The sequence below is a fragment of the Cajanus cajan genome, chromosome 8, assembly GCF_000230855.2.
Source record: "Cajanus cajan strain Asha chromosome 8, NIPB_CcT2T_4, whole genome shotgun sequence".
In the NCBI taxonomy this organism is placed as follows: Eukaryota; Viridiplantae; Streptophyta; class Magnoliopsida; order Fabales; family Fabaceae; genus Cajanus; species Cajanus cajan.
In genome coordinates this window covers 11,258,182-11,280,968 of record NC_138524.1, presented here as the reverse complement: position 1 = coordinate 11,280,968, position 22,787 = coordinate 11,258,182, and the positions used below count along the sequence as shown (strand labels likewise).

The 22,787-nt window shown below is 32.0% G+C and overlaps 3 protein-coding genes across 3 annotated transcripts; 1 reads left to right on the top strand and 2 right to left on the bottom strand.

Moving 5' to 3' along the window:
* Window positions 1-797: 797 nt before the first annotated feature.
* LOC109814224 (uncharacterized) lies at window positions 798-1,556 on the top strand. Its single transcript, XM_020378593.3, has one exon. It carries the CDS (start codon window positions 925-927, stop codon window positions 1,372-1,374), a length of 450 nt encoding a protein of 149 aa, XP_020234182.1. The 5' UTR covers window positions 798-924; the 3' UTR covers window positions 1,375-1,556.
* Window positions 1,557-4,841: 3,285 nt separating this feature from the next.
* Window positions 4,842-7,451, bottom strand: LOC109814241 (uncharacterized). Its single transcript, XM_020378614.3, has 5 exons — window positions 7,179-7,451; window positions 6,793-6,884; window positions 5,779-5,868; window positions 5,259-5,698; window positions 4,842-5,110 (listed from the first exon to the last, which is right to left on the bottom strand). Exons 1-4 carry the CDS (start codon window positions 7,318-7,320, stop codon window positions 5,303-5,305), a joined length of 720 nt encoding a protein of 239 aa, XP_020234203.1. The 5' UTR covers window positions 7,321-7,451; the 3' UTR covers window positions 4,842-5,110; window positions 5,259-5,302.
* Window positions 7,452-10,589: 3,138 nt separating this feature from the next.
* LOC109814233 (aconitate hydratase, cytoplasmic) lies at window positions 10,590-19,636 on the bottom strand. Its single transcript, XM_083062037.1, has 20 exons — window positions 19,074-19,636; window positions 18,675-18,779; window positions 18,334-18,494; window positions 18,157-18,249; window positions 17,243-17,428; window positions 16,982-17,143; window positions 16,641-16,785; window positions 16,394-16,536; window positions 16,246-16,302; window positions 16,058-16,137; window positions 15,876-15,951; window positions 14,671-14,856; window positions 14,435-14,502; window positions 14,193-14,311; window positions 13,944-14,065; window positions 12,914-13,012; window positions 11,944-12,423; window positions 11,352-11,450; window positions 11,019-11,261; window positions 10,590-10,897 (listed from the first exon to the last, which is right to left on the bottom strand). The coding sequence occupies exons 1-20, from the start codon at window positions 19,330-19,332 to the stop codon at window positions 10,829-10,831; spliced, it is 2,952 nt and encodes a 983-aa protein (XP_082918163.1). The 5' UTR covers window positions 19,333-19,636; the 3' UTR covers window positions 10,590-10,828.
* Window positions 19,637-22,787: the final 3,151 nt, after the last annotated feature.

The window sequence follows — 22,787 nt, the reverse complement described above, 5'->3', positions numbered from 1 at the left end:
CACGCAATAAAAGTTCAAACGTTACTTTCCCAAAACAAGTCCAACTATTACAACTAGTACAGTTAATTTACATACATTTTTTATGTAAATTTTACATCATCGATAAATTACAAATCATCTTAAATATAATTTTTAAATAATCATTATAAAAATTGATTAAAAAAATCATCTGTAAAAATAATAATAATAATTTCTGATTGATTCACGATGTAACGGTGTCTTACACGTTAATCTATATTCATTTAACTATTAAATGAATACTATTATAAAAGATTTAACAAATTGGACAAGTCAACAACTATTAGTTAGTAGCGATTCAACAATTCAATCAATAAAAAATGCAACCTATATATAACTGAAAGTTTAAACCGGTCCTGTCCCTGTTAATTTAAAATCAATAAAAATTTTATTTAATTAGTAACTTATTTGAACCCAATTATATTTTATTCCGAACATGAGTATTATGCTTAAGGTAACATACATACGCGTCTCCACCACTAAAATATCCATTTGATGTTCCAAGACTAGTTTGGAAATACATGAGTCAAGATATTATCATAGTTTTCTTATCAATTTTAAAATAATATTTGATGAACAAAACATAATTTTTATAAACATAAATTATTTATTTTAAAATAATATTTAATCAAGAAAAATTATATTCTACAAACACAATAGTTTTGATTGTGAATTTTTAAATATTGCCTGCAAAAAAAAAAAAAAAAGTTATGAAAAAAGCATAGATAATTGATGATGTTAAGAAGCAAGAGAATCTCCATCACCCGGCGCAACAACCGGATACCCCATGTGCTTTCTCTTCCCTACTCTCTATTTATACCTCACTTTTTCATACCCTCTCTCACATGCCTTGTTCTTCTTAAGTTTAATATATGATTCTTCATTATTATTATTATTACTACTAACATGGGGAACTGTTTGAGGAGCAACAAAATATCAGCCCAAGATCATGGTGAGAACTATGAAACCACCCCATCCAAAGTTGAGAAGATCATAAAGGTTCCACCATCATCCAAGTTGGAAGCACCAAGGGTGGATCAAAGCAGCATAATGAAGAAGAAGGTGAGGTTCAATATTATAGAGAATGATGGTTCTTATGAAGGTGGTGAGAGAGGAAGTGGTAAAGGTAATTGTAGAAGTGTGAGGATTAGAGTGGTGATGACTCAGGAAGAGTTGAAGAGGATGTTGAGGTGCAAGGATGAAGCTCACCACACTTCATTGGAGGAATTGTTAGATGCTGTGAGGTTGAGGGGAGGAAGAATTTCAGAGGTTGGTGAATGTGGTGATGAGAGAATGGATTCTTGGAAGCCATCTTTAGACAGTATTCCAGAGGATAGCTTGATGAATTTACTTTAGTCTTTTTGTTAGTAATTCCACTACATATAGACAATGAAATATATTTTATTTTTTTTCATTTGATGTATTGAACTCCACATCAATGAAGTAGTTTCAATGTTACATAGAAATCTGGAACTTAATTAATTATAAGCTTGTGAATTTTGATTTTTTTTTTATGTTAAATTCTTATGTTTATTGGAGTGTAAAGAGTTTTTACATATACAATTTAGTTAGAAGTTATGGTAAATATGACCTCTAAGGTAGGATTTTTTTTTTGTATAAATATTAATAAATTTAATTGTTGTAAATGATAATTTTTGTTTAAAAGATAATATAAAAAAATATTTATCAATAAATAGACTTTTTATATAAAAAAGAAAATCATGTATATCTTTTTTCCCAATGTATTTGGTTTGTTTTTTTAAAAGAATCCAAATGATACCCAAACAAGTACTAGTTTTATTGCGATAAGACATTAAGAAACAAGAACAATTATTAAAATGATCACATATGGTGTATTATCTCCTTTCACGCTTGTTGGATTATTGTGATTGTCTTTAAAAAAGTATCTTAATAATTTCAGAAAGAACTATGTTTATAAACGACTCTTACCTTATCATAATTCTTAAATGATATAAACTTTTTTGTCATACCGAAAGTTATATTCTACAATTTTCTGCCATCAAAAAATATTGCTTCTTTTAAATACAGTTATAAGTATCAACAAAAACATGATTAATGATTCTGCTTAGAGATGACGAAAGAAATTTTTTAGAGACTTCATAACTCATCTCCCTGTTCTAATAAAAATATAAAAAATAAAAAATAAAAAACTCAGGAAATAACAATAAAAATACTAAGAATAACAACAAACAAGAAAGAATGTCATTTTCATGCGCATGTAGTGTTGAGGACAGACAAGGAAACCAGATAAGTAATAACTGTTCTAGCTGAGTAGTAGTTGGGGTAGTAAAATTGGAAAGAAACTTTGGTTATATTTAATAGTGACAGAGTTCACATCAATCTTAATAATGTTCAATCACAATCAACGCATTGATGGGAAATGTACTATTGTTTTCAGAAATATCCAAAGGTAGTTAATATGACTGTAGCTAACAAAATCTACGGTCTGCTCTGCTTAAATCTTAATTCTTAACTCATTCTAACCACTGAAGTTACAAGTTGATACCATAAAAATAAGGTTCTTGTTCTTCAGTGCCCTTACTAGCTAGGACACTGTGTGAAGAATTAATAATAATAACTTTATTCAAAATTTCATTGGGAAGCATTCATATGATTTTTATTTTTTTTATAAAAAAAAAAAAAAAAAAAAAAAAAAAAAAAAAAAAACCTCTTAGAACATTTGGTTAGCCTTTTCTTAAAACAATGTCATTAACTTAAATTTTCCATGAATAACGCAAGCATCCTGAAAATGCTAATAAATTATTGAAGTTGGACAAGGGGTAGCTCAAATGGTGAGGGCAGTTGAGGGGTTGGTTTCGGTTTCAGAAAATGTAGAAAACATTCTAGGCAAAGACAAAAAATAATTAATAACAGTTGACATTAATTGGTGCAGCAACTTATGAGCGATGTATGCAACGTTGATGGCACGAAGAAAGTGCTGCTATATCATGAAATGATACCTAGAGTAAAAGACACCATCGAGAATGTTTCCACAGTATGGCGTGAATTATTCATGTGTGGGTTGATTTTCTACTACTGCCATTACACAGCCCAAGCCCCAAGGAAAGGATCCAAATCTCATGATGGTTTGAAAAACAAAATGGGCCTGTACAATCGATACAATATATTAGGCAGAGAGAATGTGAATGGTAATTAAGATTCACGTTTATACGTGGTTACTATAAAGATATTTAAACGAACAATTAATTAAAATTTACATTATGCATGATTTTTTTAAGTTATTATTATGAAATTTAATAATTTCTAATTATATAACAAGTATTGAAATAATCTAAGATTCTAATTAGTTATTTAAAACGTGTGCACAAAAATTGTCTTCTTGAATGTGTGAACTAATCTATGATTCTAAGGCTTAGCCATAAGCTCTGATAGTCTGGAAGCTGGATGATAGAAAAAAACCTATGAAACCGTACCGTTGGTAGCTATACCAAGTCCAAAATGAGAGTGGAATCTGATACATAAATAAAATAATGGAATAGCATCTTCAATGCTATGCGCAAGCCCGCAATAACTCCAATAATTCTGCGTTGGTATTGTCAGCTTGGCCAATACCCATGAAGAAACCTTTGATCCATTTACCATCAGAGTCTAATATTATACGGTACTAAGGAATAGGCACTCCGTATGTTTGTGTATTTTAAAGGTTTAGGGTTTAAACAGTTAAACAAAAAAGTATTTTTTTTTATGTATGATTATATAGATTATAGATATACTTAACCTATGTTTGGTGGAGGTGATTTAATAGGGAAGGGTGAATTAGAGTGGATTTGAAAAAAAGATGTGTATGATTGAAGATATTTGAAGAGAATTACAAGTAAATTTCACGTCATTTTTTATATTCTCCCCCATTAAGAAGATTCTTGTGAAATTTGAAAAATGTGTAAAATTATATAAAATAAAAAATATTAATTCTAATTATATTATAAAGTGAGGGTAAAATAGTAATTATAAATATCAAATTTACTCTGTTTCTCACTTAATTTCACTCTGACTCTATCAAACGGTTACAAATTCTATTCTATTTCACTCAATTTCTTAACTAATTCTTACCAGATCAATTCTCACATATTCTTTCTTATTCTCTTCTATTCTTTCCTCTCCCCCAAACAAAGCCTAATGAGTTACAGAAATTTATCATGGCTCTCGCGGCAAGGGATAAGCTCATGACATTTTTAACGAAGAAAAGAGATAATGTCTTTGTAGTAGTGGGTTCGTTGCTCAATAAAACATTCGTTTCACTTTTAATAGTGCTTAATTCTCTCGATTTATATTTGACGTGCAAACAACAAAATGAACAAATTTATTCCATTCTCCGTACAATATCATTTCTTAACCTTTTGTCAATGATTTTTCCCCAAAATCCACCAAAAATAAGATAAAACCATGCCAAATAAACACTATTGTAGAAATATATTCTTCCTCCTAATTTAAACTGGTCGTATGGCGTTTGTTGTCTCCACATTCAAGTTTTGGAATTTTGAGATTGAAAAAGCCTGTGGCGGGGTATTTGGGCTAGGCTTTTCAACGCTATACAAGCTAAAATCTTCGTTTGCTATCTATCTATGCTTTCTTGTCTTAATTTTACATCTTTTACTGTTCATTTTACTTGGTGGTTCATGCCTTAAAAAAGTTCCCCTCTCACAAGTCCTAACTGCCATAATTATTCGATTCAAATTTATTCTCGTGCTTTTCTCTCACATGTTTGATTTGAATTTCATTCAAACTTTTTCCTAAATATAATCAGCAATGAATAATGCCTTGTATCGTAAAAAGCCATAATCTATTTTAAGAGTCACCAAAACTCAATTGCATTTATTAAATGCAACAGTTACATGCAATTTGAGGGGCTGCGAAAAACATGACAGAAATGTCAGGTGCAAAATAGATGTAGTTATGCTCAGCACTAGACACGAACTCGTGCCAGAATTGTAATTATTATCAAGTCGATAGTACACAACTACAAAAAAGCAAATTCACATTTCTTTAATGAAGTTCCTTACGACTGCCATATGGAAGGATACCTCCAAGGTCGAATTAAGCAAAGTTCCACCTGAAAATACGTCAAGTTATACAGTAATCCATGGCAAGAAAAGGTTCCTCATGCATATTATTTGAAAAGCCTGATTATAGATCACGCTTGGCTCTAATAATTGCAACCATAAAAAACTAAACATGAATCAAGGGAAAGCATAGATTACCTCAGGTTCAAAAGTACAGTGCAGGTGTCAGTTGTTGACTCAAATCATAAGAATAAATGGCGAATTGCACTATACAGATGATAGGTCACGGCTAAGGCAGAAATCTCCATGACAAGTAGGTTGAGTTTTGATGAATAAAATATGAACTGGTAGAAAGATTCAAAGGTGAGGCTAATCAAACCCATTTTAATATATATCATATAAAAAAGCAAGATGACACCGGCTAGGGCAGCTCCAGCAACTCTATTGAAGATTGAGAGTGTTGAAGAAAGTTGGGGCTGATAAAGAGGAAGATGAGGAGATAACGGTCGAAAACCAGATGGGTTTGTCTCACTGGTTTTACTTGGGATGTCACTCATATAACGTTTATGACTAATCATTTCCAATGTGCCAGCTTCCATACCTCTCTCAAAACTTCTAGCCATCACAGTATTGACTCCCTAATGAATGAAAATGTCATCAGCCAAGTAACAGAAGCCAAATATACTCAACTGAATCTCAGATAACTTTAGGAACTCACCAATAGCATTGGACTCTGTGCAGCCCAAACTCTAGTGCCATACATAGATCCAGCCAACATATTGGTGTCCAGTCCAGAAGCTTTGTACCTCTGACATAAGAGAACAATTCCACAGGAATTAGAAACTAAACAGAGCTAAATTAATGATTGTGTATCACATTCTCAGGCATAATGATATGGACTAGTTCAAAAAAAAAAAATTTGTATTGTAGAAAAAAAAGGAAAATTGTATTTGGAACAAACGAGACTCTACTCTGCATTTACATTTGCAATTATACCTTCCACTGTGTCCTCCAAGGAGGAGGTACCAGTACCACTAAAACTAAAGATAACAAACAGTTTACAGCTCCATCTGTCCTTGGCAAGACATCATGGTTTGCAATGCTTGCTATAAGAAATCACTATAATCTATCCAAATCAGAAAGACTTGACAGTCGATGCATCATGCATACACTGAAGAAAAGGTGTGGAAATCTGGTTCTAACTGCTGTTAGGATTATTATCTGATTCTTGTTTTTATTGGATAATAACATATCACATCAGTTTAGGTAATTTACATTTAAAGTAGATCACAAAGTTTAGGCTATCTTGCCCTGTTGCGGGGAGAAAATTTCTCCTTCATTTTCTAGCTCTTAATTTCCTCGGCACAGCTTGCTATTTATTGGCAACAACATATTATGAATACAAGCATCAATAGAAGGAAAACCTTTTCCCTAAAATCTACAAAAAGAAATCACAACCTAGTAAGCATCACGTAGAAGGTTTAGCAGAAGATTACTCGTCAATGATGGTTACTAGGTTTTTGGGAGTAGCCGCTACATTCCATAATTATATTGTATGAATAAAAATGCTCAAAAAATATTATAAAAAAAATACTCGATTAAAGACATACTATAACTTTTGAGAGAGCAGAAAAGAACACGAACAACTAAAAACAAAGATGAAGACGTATGAAATCTCAAAGTCGCAATTTCGGCTATAGAACAGAGCGGCAGAGATGAGAAAGGCACATACCGAAGAATTGATCGGATTAGAGTCACTGCCAAGCTTATTCGCAGGATCTCTAGGAAGACCGGTCAGGTTTCCAGCGGAAGCGTTTTCCTTCACTGAAATTTCATCGGCGTCAAAAGAAATGAGAAAAATAAAGAACTCAGCAGCAGGCAACAGCTTCTAGAAACACAGTTAAGCTCATAGAGCATTACCACAAATCACACGATTCCTCCAAATCAAAGAAACACGAAATAAGAAAATCCTCAATTAAAACAGTGATCAACATGAAATTTGCAACGCTATTTACTCTCTTGGCTTTATTGATTACAAGCTAATGGCACTTACGATGGAATGAAAAAAAAAATGAAGACGGAATGATGAAATAAAGGAATAGAAGAGAGTGAGAGTACCGAAAGGCATGGTGGCGGTGGTGCGGTGGAAGAGATCGGGGAGGGGAGAGAGGGCTGCGATCTGAGGATGGGAGGGGAAGGTTCTAGAAACATAAGAGGAAGAGAGGAGCTTGGCCTTGGAAGATCGGAGGAGCCAAGACATGGTGGCGTGGTTGGGTGCTACGAACGCCTAACGAAATGAGAGAAGAGAAAGCGACCGGTAAGAAGGAGTGCTGTGAATGTGATCTTCGGGATTTTGCCTGGGGGCGTGTGGAGACCCAATGTGGTGAACTAGGGCTACGTGCCACGTCACCGTGATCCACGCTTTCCGCTATCTTTTTCTTTCATGTTAAATTTTATCTTATTACAATTTCAGGAAAAGGAAAATATTTTCTATATAACAATAAAAGAAAGAGGATTGCTACACGTTCCGAAAAATGAAACGAATCAGTCCGAAATTTTAAAAAATTTATATTTTTAATAAATTTATTATAAAATAATTATTTAATTTAATATTTTATAATTTAAATTATTTTTTTATATATTCGGAATATATTGGATGAAGAATTTTCCTAAAAGAAATAGAAAGGAATGACTAATGTCAAGTGAGGTGAGGAAAGCTTCATTTTTATTGCTTCATGAACATGATTTTCCAGTCTTTTGTTATAAGCACAGTAAATAATTCTCACTGATAAGTGCTCTTTTTTTCTTTTTTTTTTTCAAGTTTTCAGTAGGAAATATATAAAATTTCTAACAAATGTAGTTGAAACCTTTTAAAAGGTGTAGTCCTTCTCAACTCTTGATTATTTTTTTTATATGAGGAAACCTTTTTGAAAATGTGGTTCTTCTCGAGTTTATAATTTTTACTTTACTATAAATTATAAATTCGAGAACCTTAAATAATGGTTATTTTGTTATTTTATTATGTTTGATGATTTTTATAACATTTATTCGGTCATATTAATTGTCTTACTAAGAGTGTGTTTGCTTTCATGTTCTCAACACGATTTTTCACGTTGAATCAGAAGTTAATAATTATAGTTTTCATGTTTTCTAGGATGAATTACGTAATTTTCATGTTTTTAACGTGTTTTCAAACATGCACTAATTTTTTTATCGTGGTTATTCTCAAGTTTCTTAAAGTTTCTAACATGATTTTTATCGAAGACAACAAAAAATCCTTAGACGAGTAAAAAAGCTTAAAGTTACCATTTGTTAAGGTCTCATAAATGGAATTCTTTTCTGAAATATTATTTTTTAAAAAAATTTACAGAAATGGACCCCCATAATTTATTTACCAGAGTAAAATCTTTCACTGTGCAAGTTTAAAACTCGGTCTCTGAAAAATTGAATTCTAACCTGCTAGTAGTGTTCCGATTTTGTTTTTTGGCTGCCGGAATTCGATTATCAGGGAGCCGATTTCTGAGCGGCCTTTACCTTTTTTGTTTTTATTAAATTGAATTTTTTTAAAAAGAATTTATAGTTTTTAAAAATTAAAAAAATGTAATATTTAAATAAAATAGGTTTTGTATTATTTAAATAATATAGGTTAAATTATAAATTTAATAAGTTATAAATGTAATAATTTATAATGTTAATAAATAATAATTTTATTAACTTATATTTATAATAAATTAGAAATTTAATAAATTATTAATTGGAAATTTTATAAATTTAATAAGTTAGTATGTATTATAAATAAATGTGTTTTTAAAAATATTAATAATATTTGTGAATAAAATATATTTTATATAAATATTTTATTAAAAAATATTTTAAAAAAAAAGAATTTTAAATTTTTAAACAATTTAAAAAATATGTAATTGTCAATAAGAATTGATTATCTAAACTCCACACGTCAAAAGGAATTGATTCCTTGGACCCCAAGTGTTAGTGCACGTTACGTGAAGAGGGAATTGATTCCTTGAGCCCCAACCCTAACCCTCACCCTAATCATGTGTGTAACTCTAAACCCTAAAAAAATAGGTTAGTTAGCCCTAAATCGACAAACATTATCCTAAATCATAATTGACATATCATTTTTGGGACGATATTTTATATAAATTTTTTTGAAAAATTTTTTCCAAACCATGTGAACTCCACAAGTAAGAATGAATTGATTCCTTGGACCCCAAGTGTTAGTGCAGTTATGAGAAGAAGGAATTGATTCCCTGAGCCCCAACCCTAACCCTCACCCTCACCCTAACCATGTGTGTAATTCTAAACCCTAAAAAAATAGGTTAGTTAGCTCTAAACCGACAAACGTTACCTTAAATCATAACTGACATATCATTTTTGGGACGATATTTTATGTAAATTTTTTTGGAAATTTTTTTCCAAACCAACTTATTTCAATAGTTTTTATATCAATGAATTCAATGGTACAAGTTTCAAAAGTCAAAAAAATTGTAATTTATGCAAAAACTTAACCTTAAACTGAAAAAAAATTATCCTAAACCTTAACTGACCGGGACGATATTTTATGAATTTTTTTGGAAATTTTTTACCAAACCAACTTATTTTAATAGTTTTCATATCAATGAATTCAATGGTACAAGATTTAGAAGTCAAAAAAATTTGTAATTTATACAAAAACTTAGCCCTAAACTAAAAAAAATTACCCTAAACCCTAATTGACGTACCATTTTCGGGATGATATTTTATGTAAATTTTTTTGGAACACCACCAGCAGGTCAAAACTCACTGAACCTGTACAGTGAAAGGTTTTACTTTGGTAAATAAATTGTGAGAGGGTCCATTTCTGTAAAAAAAAATTTAAAAAATAATATTTTAGAAGAAAAAAAATTCCTCATAAATATCCAAAAAAATAAACTTATTTAGTAGTAAGTTATAATAAGTTTCTATTAGTATTTTAACATGTTATTTGTACCATTATATATACTAGAGGAGTAGAGATACTTCGTACTTCTAATAATTATTTATTAATAAAATATTAAAAAATTGTGTATAATTATTTAAAAAAAATTAAGATTTTTTTATATCTGAAAGTATAATAATTCATTAAAAAATAGAGATTAAAAAGCGATTACATCTATATCTTTTTTATAATAGTTATATATATATATATATATATATATATATATATATATATATATATCCATTATGATAACTGCTTTCTGTTCTTATTTTTACATGAACTATTTTTTCTCTTATTTTTTTTTTTACAATTTCCTAAAATTATCTTTTTTACAAATAACTTTTCATTATTTTTCTTTTCTTTTTTATTTTATTTTGAAACTACAACAAGTATTCATAAAAATATTTATTATTCTTGTTTTAAGGAATGTCTTTTTCTTACTAGTAAAAAAAAATGTTTTCTTTCTTATAAAATATCAACAAAAAACGAAGCATTAGAAAAAGAAATACTATTCAGTATTCACTACCTCAACCCTTCGTCTTTAGCAGACCGAGTGGCAAGAGCAATGGGTACGATTCATACTTCACGTTGGCTTACACAATTGTCCCCATTTTCAAGGGGCAGAGTTATCACACAATCAAATTAATCGGTGTTTACTGGTCTAACAATAAACAAACTTTGAAGAATGTCAAAATCTCCCCAAAAAAGGGATATTTTACTATCACTCGGAAAATTATTCTCACATTTTACAACTTGAAAAGCTTGGAATTTTCCATCGACAAATACAATGGCTTCACTGCTTAATGAGGTTCCTTATTACATATGGAAGTATGCCTCCGTGGTTGAAGTAAGCAAGTTCAACCTGAAAATACGACAGCATTATGTTAAGCACTAATCCAAACCTCAACAATGTAGCTCTAGAATGCAAGCATAAATAAAAAAAGCTTTAAAAAATAAATAAATCAATGAAATGCTTAAATTACCTCAGTGTCAAAGCGTACTGTGCAGGTGAAAGATTTTCCATTATCGGTTGTAACTGTGACATCTTGGCCAGGCCTAATCTCATTGATTTTACTTGGGAGGTCAATCGTATATCGTTCATGACCAGTCAATCCCAATGTGTCCGCATCCTCACCGGCTTTGAAGCAGAGAGGAATAATACCCATTCCTACCAAATTACTGCGATGAATTCTTTCGAAACTCTTAGCAATCACAGCTTTGACTCCCTATTATCGAAAGGCTCGCGTCATCAGCCACCAGGAATATTAAACTTTATGTTTTAAGAAAGAAAATGCAATTTATATAAAAGAACTCACCAGTAGCATTGGACCCTTGGCAGCCCAATCTCTAGAACTCCCGCTACCATATTCAGCTCCAGCCAGCACAATGGTGTCTTGCCCAGATGCCTTGTATCTCTGGCATGAGACAACAATTCCAGGGAATTAGAAACTTAATAGAGCTAAAATTAATTATGGTCTATCACATTCTCTATTTCTCTGACACAATGGGATTCACCAAGTCTCTTTTTTCTTCAGAGAAGAAAAAGAGGGAATTGCATTTGATGAACAGTACGCAGTGGATTTAGAGCCACAATAATACCCTACTCCACCAGTTAAACGAGTATTACTACCAAATCAAGGGGTAATGCTCACATGCCCTAGTTAGAATATCATGCTTTGCGGTGCTTATAATAAGAAGCCTCTATCATCTCTTTGAACAAGCAAGACTCGATAGTTGTTACATTTAGAAAATATTGTCATAAAGACATTCTCTGCTAGTATTTTGAAAATAAATATAGAAAAACATCAGCACTAGAAAATATCATATAGAATGCAGTATGTTTTGCCATTTGAAAAGTTCGAAAGCAGTAAACAAAAACATGCCCTGTTTGAGTGGGACATAACTCACCGTTGCTGCATCAAACACGTACAGTTTTTCCCCTGTTGGAATGTGAATTGTCATTGGGCCAACTTCCCCATTCAAGAGCTTGTTAAGAAGGCGAATGTTGGCAAAAGTTCCCCTTGCCATCACCTCATCATTGCCACGACGACTTCCGTAAGAATTGAAGTCCTTGCGTTCCACCCCACGCTCAAGAAGGTATTTAGCAGCAGGACTGTCCTTGTGGATGCTTCCAGCAGGAGAAATATGATCAGTGGTTATACTGTCACCAAAATTCAGCAAGCAATAAGCATCTTTTACACCATGAGGTCCAGGAGGATCCATGGTCATGTTCTTGAAGTATGGGGGTTCATGAATATATGTTGAGTTGGGATCCCATGAGTAGAGAGTTTCAGCAGGAACTTGTAGCTGATTCCACATGGGGTTCCCTTTGGTAATAGCCTCATATGTACTTCGGAACATGTCAGGCAACACGCTGGATTGGACAACCTAGGAGTAAAAAGTCACCCAAAGTTAATGTTGTGTACGCACATATGCATATTTAGACTAAATTTCATATAATAAGAAAATTTGATAGTCCACACTCCACACTAGGTAAAGGGTCCGTTGGCATGGGCAAATTAGTCAAGGGCCCTCCGACTTGAAAGGTTTCCACTAGAAAGAATAAAGGGACACATGAAGGACCTTGATAAGGATAGTTAGTTACTGAAATGGAAGAGAGAGAAGGATAGGCGTAGGTAAAGCTAGTTATAAGGGGGAAAGAGAATTTTGATGTGAAGTATAGTCAATGTGGCTTGGTCTCAGTTCAAGCAATTAGGAGATATTTTCTTGCAATTTTCTTCATTATTCTTACTAGGATAGCCTTCTAGTATCCAATACATATCCACCGTTTCGGTGGAAATTCCTCTTGTTTCATAAATAGAAGAAGCTTTCCAGCAGTTTATCGTGCTTAGATCTATCAAAATTCGGTATCAATTACCTTGGCAATTTCTTCAGTGGATGGCCAGATATCCCTCAAGTAGACATTCTTTCCATCCTTCCCTGTCCCAATTGGCTCCTTCTCAAAGTCAATATCAACCTGGAAATTTGACACAAAGGCATATGAAGGTCCAACAACATTTCAGGTTTTATTATTTTTTAACTTAAATTTCATCATCATTTTCATAAAAATAAATAAAAAATAAGTATTCTTCCTACTAAAGAAGGTTCTATATAAATCTCAGCCTCAATAATCAAATAATCAATAGAACATTAGCACATATTTTCATGATATGGTATTATCCGTCAGAGTCAGGAAAAATTTATGAATACCAAATTTCATAGTCAAGTTCTTTTTTGCTACACAAAAACAAAGACCATAATATTAGGGCCTATTTGGTTCAAGAAAACATTCTGTGTTTTCATTTCTTATTTTCAAAAATTTGTACAAGGAACATTGAAAACAGGATTTTATTGTTTTCCGTACTGCTTGTACAAGTTTTTGAAAACATACAACAAAATAGCATTTTTTTTTTGTAATTATTTGTGAAAACAAAAATGAAAACAGAAAAAGTTTTATCAAAACCAAACACGCCCTTAATGTATCATGTGGGCAGACATGCAATTATTATTGTATGTTTAGTCCATAACTAGACTTCTGGATGTAAGTATCCAAAAAGTTAGAATAAAGCCACCATATTTGTTATGAGAAAATTGAGAATAATAGAAAGGAAATGTACAATGCATTTATACTCTACTTGAGTCCAAATACATTACACATAGCTCAAGTATACTCATTCAGGCATACACAAATGAGAATGAGGAAAGTCAGGAAACTAGCAGTCAATACCAATGTTTAGGATTTGCATGCAAGAATTTTATGATTTGTATGTTTTATTTATTTTTAACAACGAATCAAATAACTATTTCCCCATACAAAGAGAGATAAAAATCAGATAATATTGTACAAAAAGATAGAAGAAGCAAAAAAAATCATGTACACATCAGGAATATGAATTAGACAAACATACCGTGCCAGCAAGAGCATAAGCAACAACTAGAGGAGGAGAGGCAAGATAGTTGGCTCTGGTTAATGGATGTACTCTGCCCTCAAAATTACGGTTCCCAGACAACACAGCAGCTGCTACAATGTCTGCATTACAGAACCCAAATCAAGGCAAATATAAGTTACAAACAAGAAAAATATTGTCCGAGAAAACTAAGACTTGTGGAGAAATCAGCTTCAGTTAAAGAAATTGTATGTTGTTAAAAAATATGACCATTTTCTGATATGGCAGAAGAAACGGATTCATCCAGCTCTCCTGAATTTCCAATACATGTAGTACAGCCAAACCCAACAATATGAAAACCTTGTTCATTTAGATATTTTTGCAGTCCACTGCCATAAAAATAGAAACAAATAAAATATCAGAACATATTTTCCCAAAATTGTACAGTGGGGAAGTGACTACAATATAATACAAATTACTGCATAAGTATTCTAATAAGAAGCACAAAATACCTCTGGAGTAAATATTTTGTAACAACTCCAGAGCCTGGAGCAAGACTTGTTTTAACCCAAGGCTTGACCTGGCAAAATAGTGAAAATAGCAACAATTACAATCAAGAAAAGAAAATGACCACAAAAAACTTTATTATGTGAAGCAAAAACAGACACCAGTAGGTAAGGACTTCATCCTGAAAAGGAGAGAAGTAGCATTGTTACAGCTTTTTTATATTACTATATTCGTGCCTAACCTGCAAACCAAGCTCATGAGCCTTTTTTGCAACAAGACCAGCACCTAGCATGACACTTGGGTTTGATGTATTTGTACAGCTTGTGATTGCAGCAATCACCACACTGCCATGCTTGAGCTCTGCTGGCTGCCCATGGAAATCAAATTTTGCAACTTTTCCTTGTGCCTCTTTTGGTATAGCAAATCCCTGCATTTAAATAGAACATTTAGGAAATGCAGTAGCTTATATTCATGTATGGTTCTCATCAGACAACAGTAAATGAAACAAGGATGATTCCACTTCAGCATATTTAATTACAATGAAGAAAAAATATTGTGTAGGTACTTAGATCCCCTCCACTTGTTTACATGGATCTCCCAAACACCCATTCACAGGATAAGAAAGAAAGAATTTATAGAAAACCCAAAAGAGGCTTTGACATCATTGTTGTTGTTCTGAACAAGAGACTTGACTTTTTCAAAGGCAAGAATACATATCATACATAAGTGGTCTTCAGTCATTATTACTCCCTTTGTTCTCTATGATAAGCCAAAAAAAAAAATGATTTTACACATATTAAAGAAATTAGTTATCAGAATTAAATTTTACTAATTGTATAATGTTCTTCCTAAATTGTCCTTGTAATAAATACCAAAAGATATAGTGTAACTGAAAGGCCATGTATTAAAGGAGGGATTAGAGAGAGAATCATTAAATGAAACAAAAATAGTTAAAAAAAATTTATATTTAAATGAAACAAAAAGTAGCTTGGTGCTCACTGCTCAGGCAAGTGAGAGCCACCAAAAGTTGATAAATATAATGAACAGGTGAATGGAACAGAACTGACGTTGATGAAGATTAATTATATTAGTAAGATAGCATTGCTGCTTAAGGCATTGAGTGAGTTGATGAAACATTACAAAAATGGAGCTTATATATTCTAAAGACTTTTGCAAATGACAATGAATCTATGAGTAGAAGGTCTATGAGTTGAATCTATGAGCTTATATATTAGTTTGTCCATTACAGCAGACAAATACTGAAAGTGAGACTACGAACCCAATTAGAATTTTGTCACAAAACCAAATGGGTAAGAAATAGTAATTTTTCTTACAACTATCAACAGCTAATTCAACATATGGATTGCAAAAACATTTTCTTATAAGACCAAAATATTAAAATTTAAAATAAAAAAAAAAGTTTTTGAATATTACAGTACTACTAACCTTAAACCCAACTTTATTATCAAGACAAGCATGCCAGTCAGCCTTCATTTCTTTCAATGGCACCCGATCATGAGGTCTACAAAGAATGTCATTTAATATAATTTTTACATCAACAATAGGATAAAAATTGAAATAAACCTACATACAATACAGAGCAACACATGAATGACACAGGATCTTACCTCTTTGGACCTGACATACATGGTTCAACATCAGAAAGGTTTAATTCTAGATATGATGAATACACCCTGTCTTGTTGGGGCTGAATTTAAGGAAAATAAATTAGCAATCTATACATCCAACATTGATACATACTTTATTTTGTCAAAATGAACGGGTGTATAGGGTAATGACATTCTACTAATATTACCTCACTATAGTCAACAAACAGTTTGTTTTCCCTGAGATAAGATTCTATCATGGCCACCTGTATGTATCAAGAGAAAATGAAGATCAATAGATCTATAACTTATAAGCATTTCACATCAGCAAATAATGAGTTAATATCCGGTACTTACAGTTTCATCACTTCTTCCGGTTAACTTGAGATATTGTAATGTAACATGATCCACAGGGAAGAATCCCATAGTGGCACCATATTCAGGAGACATATTGGCAATAGTGGCCCTGTCAGCCAAAGATAATTCACCCATACCATCACCTAGAGAACAAAACAAAGAACTGTTAATTAGCAAGGACAATCAGTGTAAGCTGAAAAAAAGGAGAAAAAATATGCAAAAGTAGGCCTAAAGAGAACTTAATTACCATAAAATTCTACAAATTTCCCCACAACACCATGCTTTCTGAGAATTTGAGTCACAGTTAGAACCAAGTCTGTTGCTGTAACACCATCACGTAGTTTTCCAGAAAGCTTGAACCCAACAACACCAGGCAAAACCATGCTCATAGGCTGTTAAGTATCATAGCACAGCAATTTTATCATCACACTTCAAGATAAAGCAAATAAGCAAATCCTTCTAATGAGTCAAATATTCCATCAAAATTCATTAATCAGTACTCAGTAGTGTTTTGAATAGAATAAAGATTAACATTCATTGCATAACACATTTATATATATCAAGATTTAAGATCACAAGGTAATGTACCTGACCAAGCATTGCTGCCTCAGCTTCAATGCCTCCAACTCCCCATCCAGCAACACCAAGCCCGTCTATCATAGTTGTATGTGAATCAGTCCCAACCACACTGTCAGGATAGAGTAAGCCCTCATTGTTGAATACAACCCTTCCAAGATATTCAAGATTGACCTGGAATTCAAGACATCAAACAACAAGTGCCCAATATTAATGATTAAAAGAACAATTAAATTCCATGAAATCATTTGGCATCTTTGTTTCCAAACTTACCTGATGTACTATACCAGAACCAGGAGGAACAACAAGCATGTTACGGAATGCAGTTGAACCCCATTTAAGAAAAGCAAATCTCTCCTTGTTTCTCTGAAATTCAAGCTCCATATTGGCCTGCACTGCATTTTCTGACCTTGCAATGTCAACTTGAACTGAATGATCAATGACAAGATCAACAGGAACCTGTCCACAATTGCAGCTTAGAACCACTTCTAACAAACCAAAAATAGGATAACATGTCTAATACAGCATTTTGTCAAACTCCAAAATCCCAATAACTACTTGGTATGTAGTTAACAAATTTTGTTTGGGTAATCACTCAAACTTTGAAGCACTTTTAAGTCAAACTAATTTAGAAGAATTTTCAAAATTCCTATTTAAATGAAGTTTCCCCACTGAGAGTCTCCTATTTTCCCTCTACTATCTAAAGTTTTACAAAAGATTCACCAAACAATAATATATATAAATATATATATATATATATATATGTGTGTGTGTGTGTGTGTGTGTCATTAAATTAATTAAATATTAGACATGTAAGTCTAATTTGATAATTTAAGAAACGACTTCTACCTTGACTAGTTTAGTTTTGACCCTAACTTCAAAGATTGCCAAACCCCACCAAAAGCTATAACAATAAACTAGGGCAGCTAACTATAAAGGAAAATATTTTTCAGTGATATCAATTACTTAACTTTTATAAGGTGAAGATGAGAAAAATGATTACATTTAGATATGTCAAAGTTACCAGACAAAAGGTAACTTCTTTAATACTACAGTGGTAATTATGAGTTCAAGGTACATGTATCACTCCCTGATGTGGAGTTAAAATTTTGAAATCTCTTTGGTGACTTTGATCAATACATTTATACAGAACACAAGCACATGCTAGTGATAAGAAAGATGAATACCAGAGGGTTGATCTTATTTGAATCACTTCCAAGCTTATTCATAGCATCACGCATGCAAGCCAGGTCAACAACAGCAGGGACTCCAGTAAAATCCTGGGGAGAGGAAAGTAGTTCATAAGAATAAAACACAGAATCAAGGCCCCCTGGCATAACAACATACTGAAGTTTACAAGATACCTGCAAGAGAACACGTGCGGGCTTGAAAGGAATCTCAACTTGCTTCGTAGAAGTGTTTTCCCAGTCAAGAATCTTCTCAACATCTTCCTTTTTGACTTGAAAATTGTCACAGTTACGAATGGCAGATTCAAGGAGAATTCTGATGGAGTACGGTAACCTGTCTGTTAGGCAGGCATAAAGTTGATACCATCAGTAACAGAACTGTCACACAGATAATCCAGAAACGAAATTACCAACATCATCTACTTTAAACAAGACACCATTGCATTCAATTCTACAAATAACAGGATTCAAACCACGAACAAAATCAGGCTAAGCCAAGTTATCAAGTCTGAAGTTACCAATTCTCGGATCATTGAGAGAAGGAAGACTGTAGAACTTTCCAAACTCGCCACCACCAGCCTTGGGGAGACTCGTCAAGTTTCCGCTGAAAGGATTTTCATTGGCTGAAATGAACAACAACCAGAACACAAAATTCAGCACTACACATTAGAAACTCAAATACATGTTACAAATATAAATTCACACAATGACAGCTGGATAATAAGATATGCAAACCACACTACGGATATCGTGTGTGTGTGTAACGCACGGTCGTGTCGGAACGGTAAACAGAATGCAAGAAACGGATATGTGACAGCAAAATTCTAAACGGAATTGGAGAAATGAACAAATATTAGGTGAAAAAAGTAAAATAAGCGCTTCAAAACAGTGTGAGAAAGGAGGAGTGAAGCACGCACCCATGGTAGCGATTTCGCGGCGGAAGCGTTGGGCGGCGGGAGCAACGGCTCTGATTTGAGGAGAGGCGCGATGGAGGCGGTGGCTCCAGCGGGGAAAGGAGGCGCGCAAGGATCGCGTGACGGCGGAGGAGGTGCGGGAGGAGTAGGGAGCGAAGGAACGTGGATAAGCGAAGGTTCTAGAAGGTGAGGGAGAGAAGAGTTTGGGCCTGGTTGCTCTGAGGAGCGAAGTGGCAGAGGAAGAGGCCGTCGTTATATACATGGCGGTGATGACGCATTCGGAGGTAGGATAAGGATGGAACTGGGAGTGCCCGAAATGGTAACGGTTTTGTGGCGTGTTGTGCTTGTGCAAGGAGAGAGATGAAGGTGCAAGTGTGAATTTGAACTAGGGCAGCATGCCTTTGTGGTTGTCGATGATGATGATGACTAACTATAACTATTGATTGGGATGTAAAACAAAAAGGGGCACCATTAAGCCTCAGCTGAGCTTCTGTCAACTACTGTGACATATTAACAAACTATCACTACCAATGAAATTTGGTGATATCACACATAGCTATGTTGTTTTAATCAATTAAGGGGAAATCAACATGTGTTAGGTTTGATGAACTGGATTTGTTCATAACAAATAGTAGTAGTATTTTAGGATTAAGTTTTATGAAAGCACAGTGTGTAGTTGGGAGGGAGATCTTTCTCACTATAAATGATTAATGTGACAAGAAATTGATAATTACTTTATTTTTATTATACTTTATCTTTTTAAATAACATCTTTAATTTAAGTAATATTTATGAGAAAATGTGACTAAGAAAAAAGACTTCATATTCTTTTTAATTGTTTATTTTTTAGTAAAAAAAATTTTGTCATTTATTTTTTTTTCTTTTTTAATTATATTCTTACATCCCATCTAATTTCAATTTACACATTAATAATTAATATGTATTTATTATAGAACAAAAAATAAACAGAGTATTTTTTTATGATCCAAAAGAATTACAAATTTACAATGACATCTTAAACAAAAAAGTCATGCGCATACTACTGTAATTTGACAAGTTTTTTACAGCTAAGTCAATCAAAATAATTCCAAATGAAAGAGACTATAAAAGAAAATATCATAATTGTTTTATAGAAAATGAAAATTTTTATTTTGTTTACTAAATTTTATATAACAACTTTAAATGATTATTTTAAAAAATGAAAGTGGGATCAATTAAATTCAGAAAAAATGACTCATAATCAATATATATATATGCTAAAAAATAATTAATATAAAAGATAGATTGATTCTTATAAAAAGAAAAGAAAAGCTTATAATTCGATAAGAATGAAAAGGACACGAGATAATATAATTGAAAAACAAATATTTTTAGACATCCCAAATGTTATTCAACATTTAGCGAAAGAGAAAAATAAATTATAGGTGATATTTTTTTTCGTCTACCATGATGTTGGTATAAAGTTTTTAATAATTTTATTGATAATTAATTTTTATTAAAGAATGTGGCTAACTATTTAAAAATAATTGTCTCAAGCATATTTTTTTATAATAGGTGATATGTTGTAAAAAAAATAAAATAAAATAAATCGAAGGTGTTAATATAGTGTTTAAAAAATTAGTGTGTAAGAAAATTATTCTTAATTAAAATAGTTGCTAGGAGTTTTGGAGCTATTTTTTTTAATGAAAACATTTTTTAAGTGTTTTTTAAATGAGTGTTTTATTTTTTAAAACTTATAAGCTCTTTTGAAACTTATAAGCTCGTATCAATATTATAGTGAGTAGAAGAAAAAATGTATGACATTTCTTTCATTTCACTTTTTTTAATTCTAAAAGATTAAATGCTAGCGATAAGATTATTATGATTCTTAATTAAGATTATGTAAAAAAATTACATTTGACTTTAAAATGATTTTGAATTTGAAAAAAAAAATGCAATCTTAAGCAAGTGATGGTGATAATTCTAGAATCAATTTGAAAGTTATCGTAGACATAGCCAACCTCTCTAGATGCTCCTATGCTCTGCAACGTCCTGCTATCAGCTCAGCTCTCTCCACGCGTACAAATATAAATATGAAAACGACAAATTACGTTTTCTTTATCTTCGTCTAATGCAAAGTGCCCTACATAAGACGCTGATTATTTCGAAGTCAGCTCTTAGCTCTTTTCGTGAAGTTGCATAATATTAATTGCATTTTTTTTCATTTTATTAAAAAAATCATTTTTCTATGATCCGAAAGAGGTGGAATTTTATTTTTTTTATTTGTAATCATGTTTTAAATTTAACAAACTAGCATTTCATTTTAATCCATTCCAAAAAAAAGCAACGATGGAGAAGGATGGGTAACATTGGTTTTACATTTTATCGTTATGTCTGAAAAGATTTCAAAAATGGCTACAGGGTTTTCCCATTAAAGACAAGCTGAATTTCTCGGGTGTCGTGTTAAAGTTATCCTTTTCGTTGCCATGTAGTAGCATGTAGATCCAGGGTGCACAGTACAAACGTTGACGATTCTCTACGGTTTAATTTTATGATGTGCCCATTAATTTTTGGGTTGAATTATTTCTATATAGTATACCACCACTAGTTTACTTGATCATGGCTAGTATAACCAAAAACTAATATAAGTATGTGTAGTTTATGATCATGCATGCCCATTTTAGATTTACATGAGGCATGGGGACACAAAACTTGTTGTGTTTTGCTAGAGGTGTCTCTAAATATTTGTGAATAACTTTTGAGGGCAGCGAAGAGGCAATTCAATTTCAAACTGTTTTGTATAATTAGAATTTCGCTAATTATATAGGAAAATTTCTTAAATTTTAATTATAAAAGAATTGTTCATAGACAATAAGTTTTATGCAATTTTTTAGTAGTAGGAAAATTCAAACAGTAATGAGAACGAATCTAATTTTTCATGTATATACTCCCACTATTGGTTGATTGATTATGATTTTATGTGAATTTTGAAATTTAAAGGAAACTTTTTGCAATATAATTGTCAATTTTTGTAGTTTGTTTTTTTAGAAAAATGTGTATTTAGAGATTTTTCTTGCAAAATTTAATGCACAAAGAAAACTACTACAGTAAATGTTGTTTTTAGTATTTCTATTATTATATTCTAGCTGGTAGGTTTTAAACAAAAACACAGAGGAAAAGTGATTCTTTTGTGAATTTTGAAAAAAATTTGATCCTCGAGTAATATATTCGCAAATAATAAGGTTTTTTGTGAATTTAGGAATTTGTAGGAAAAAATTTACATTTTTTTAAGCAAAATAATCAACTTTTATTTAATTTTTTTTAGAGAGAAATGGTGTCTTTATAGTACAAGTGTTGCATGCGGCTCAATAATAAAATTATTTATATTATATGTACATGAAAATATTTTATAAAATAAATAAATAATATTATGAAAATATGAGTGTCAAAAATGGACTTAAAAAAAAAAAAAGGACTAAATCTTGTTTTATGTTGCATAACTTTTTCTTTAAAAATATGTTGTCATCATATAGTATTAAGGAGAATCTCATATGAGAAGTGAGTTATTTCAACTCTTGTTATATTTCCATCATTTGAGGGAAGGGAATGTGAGAAGGTTTTGCTCATGGATGTAGCATAATCCATGAGTAAAGAGGTTGACCTTAGATCCTCATTTGATTTATGGTTTTTCTTTATTTTGAATTTGGATGAATCACAAATACCTTGAAAAATCATATTT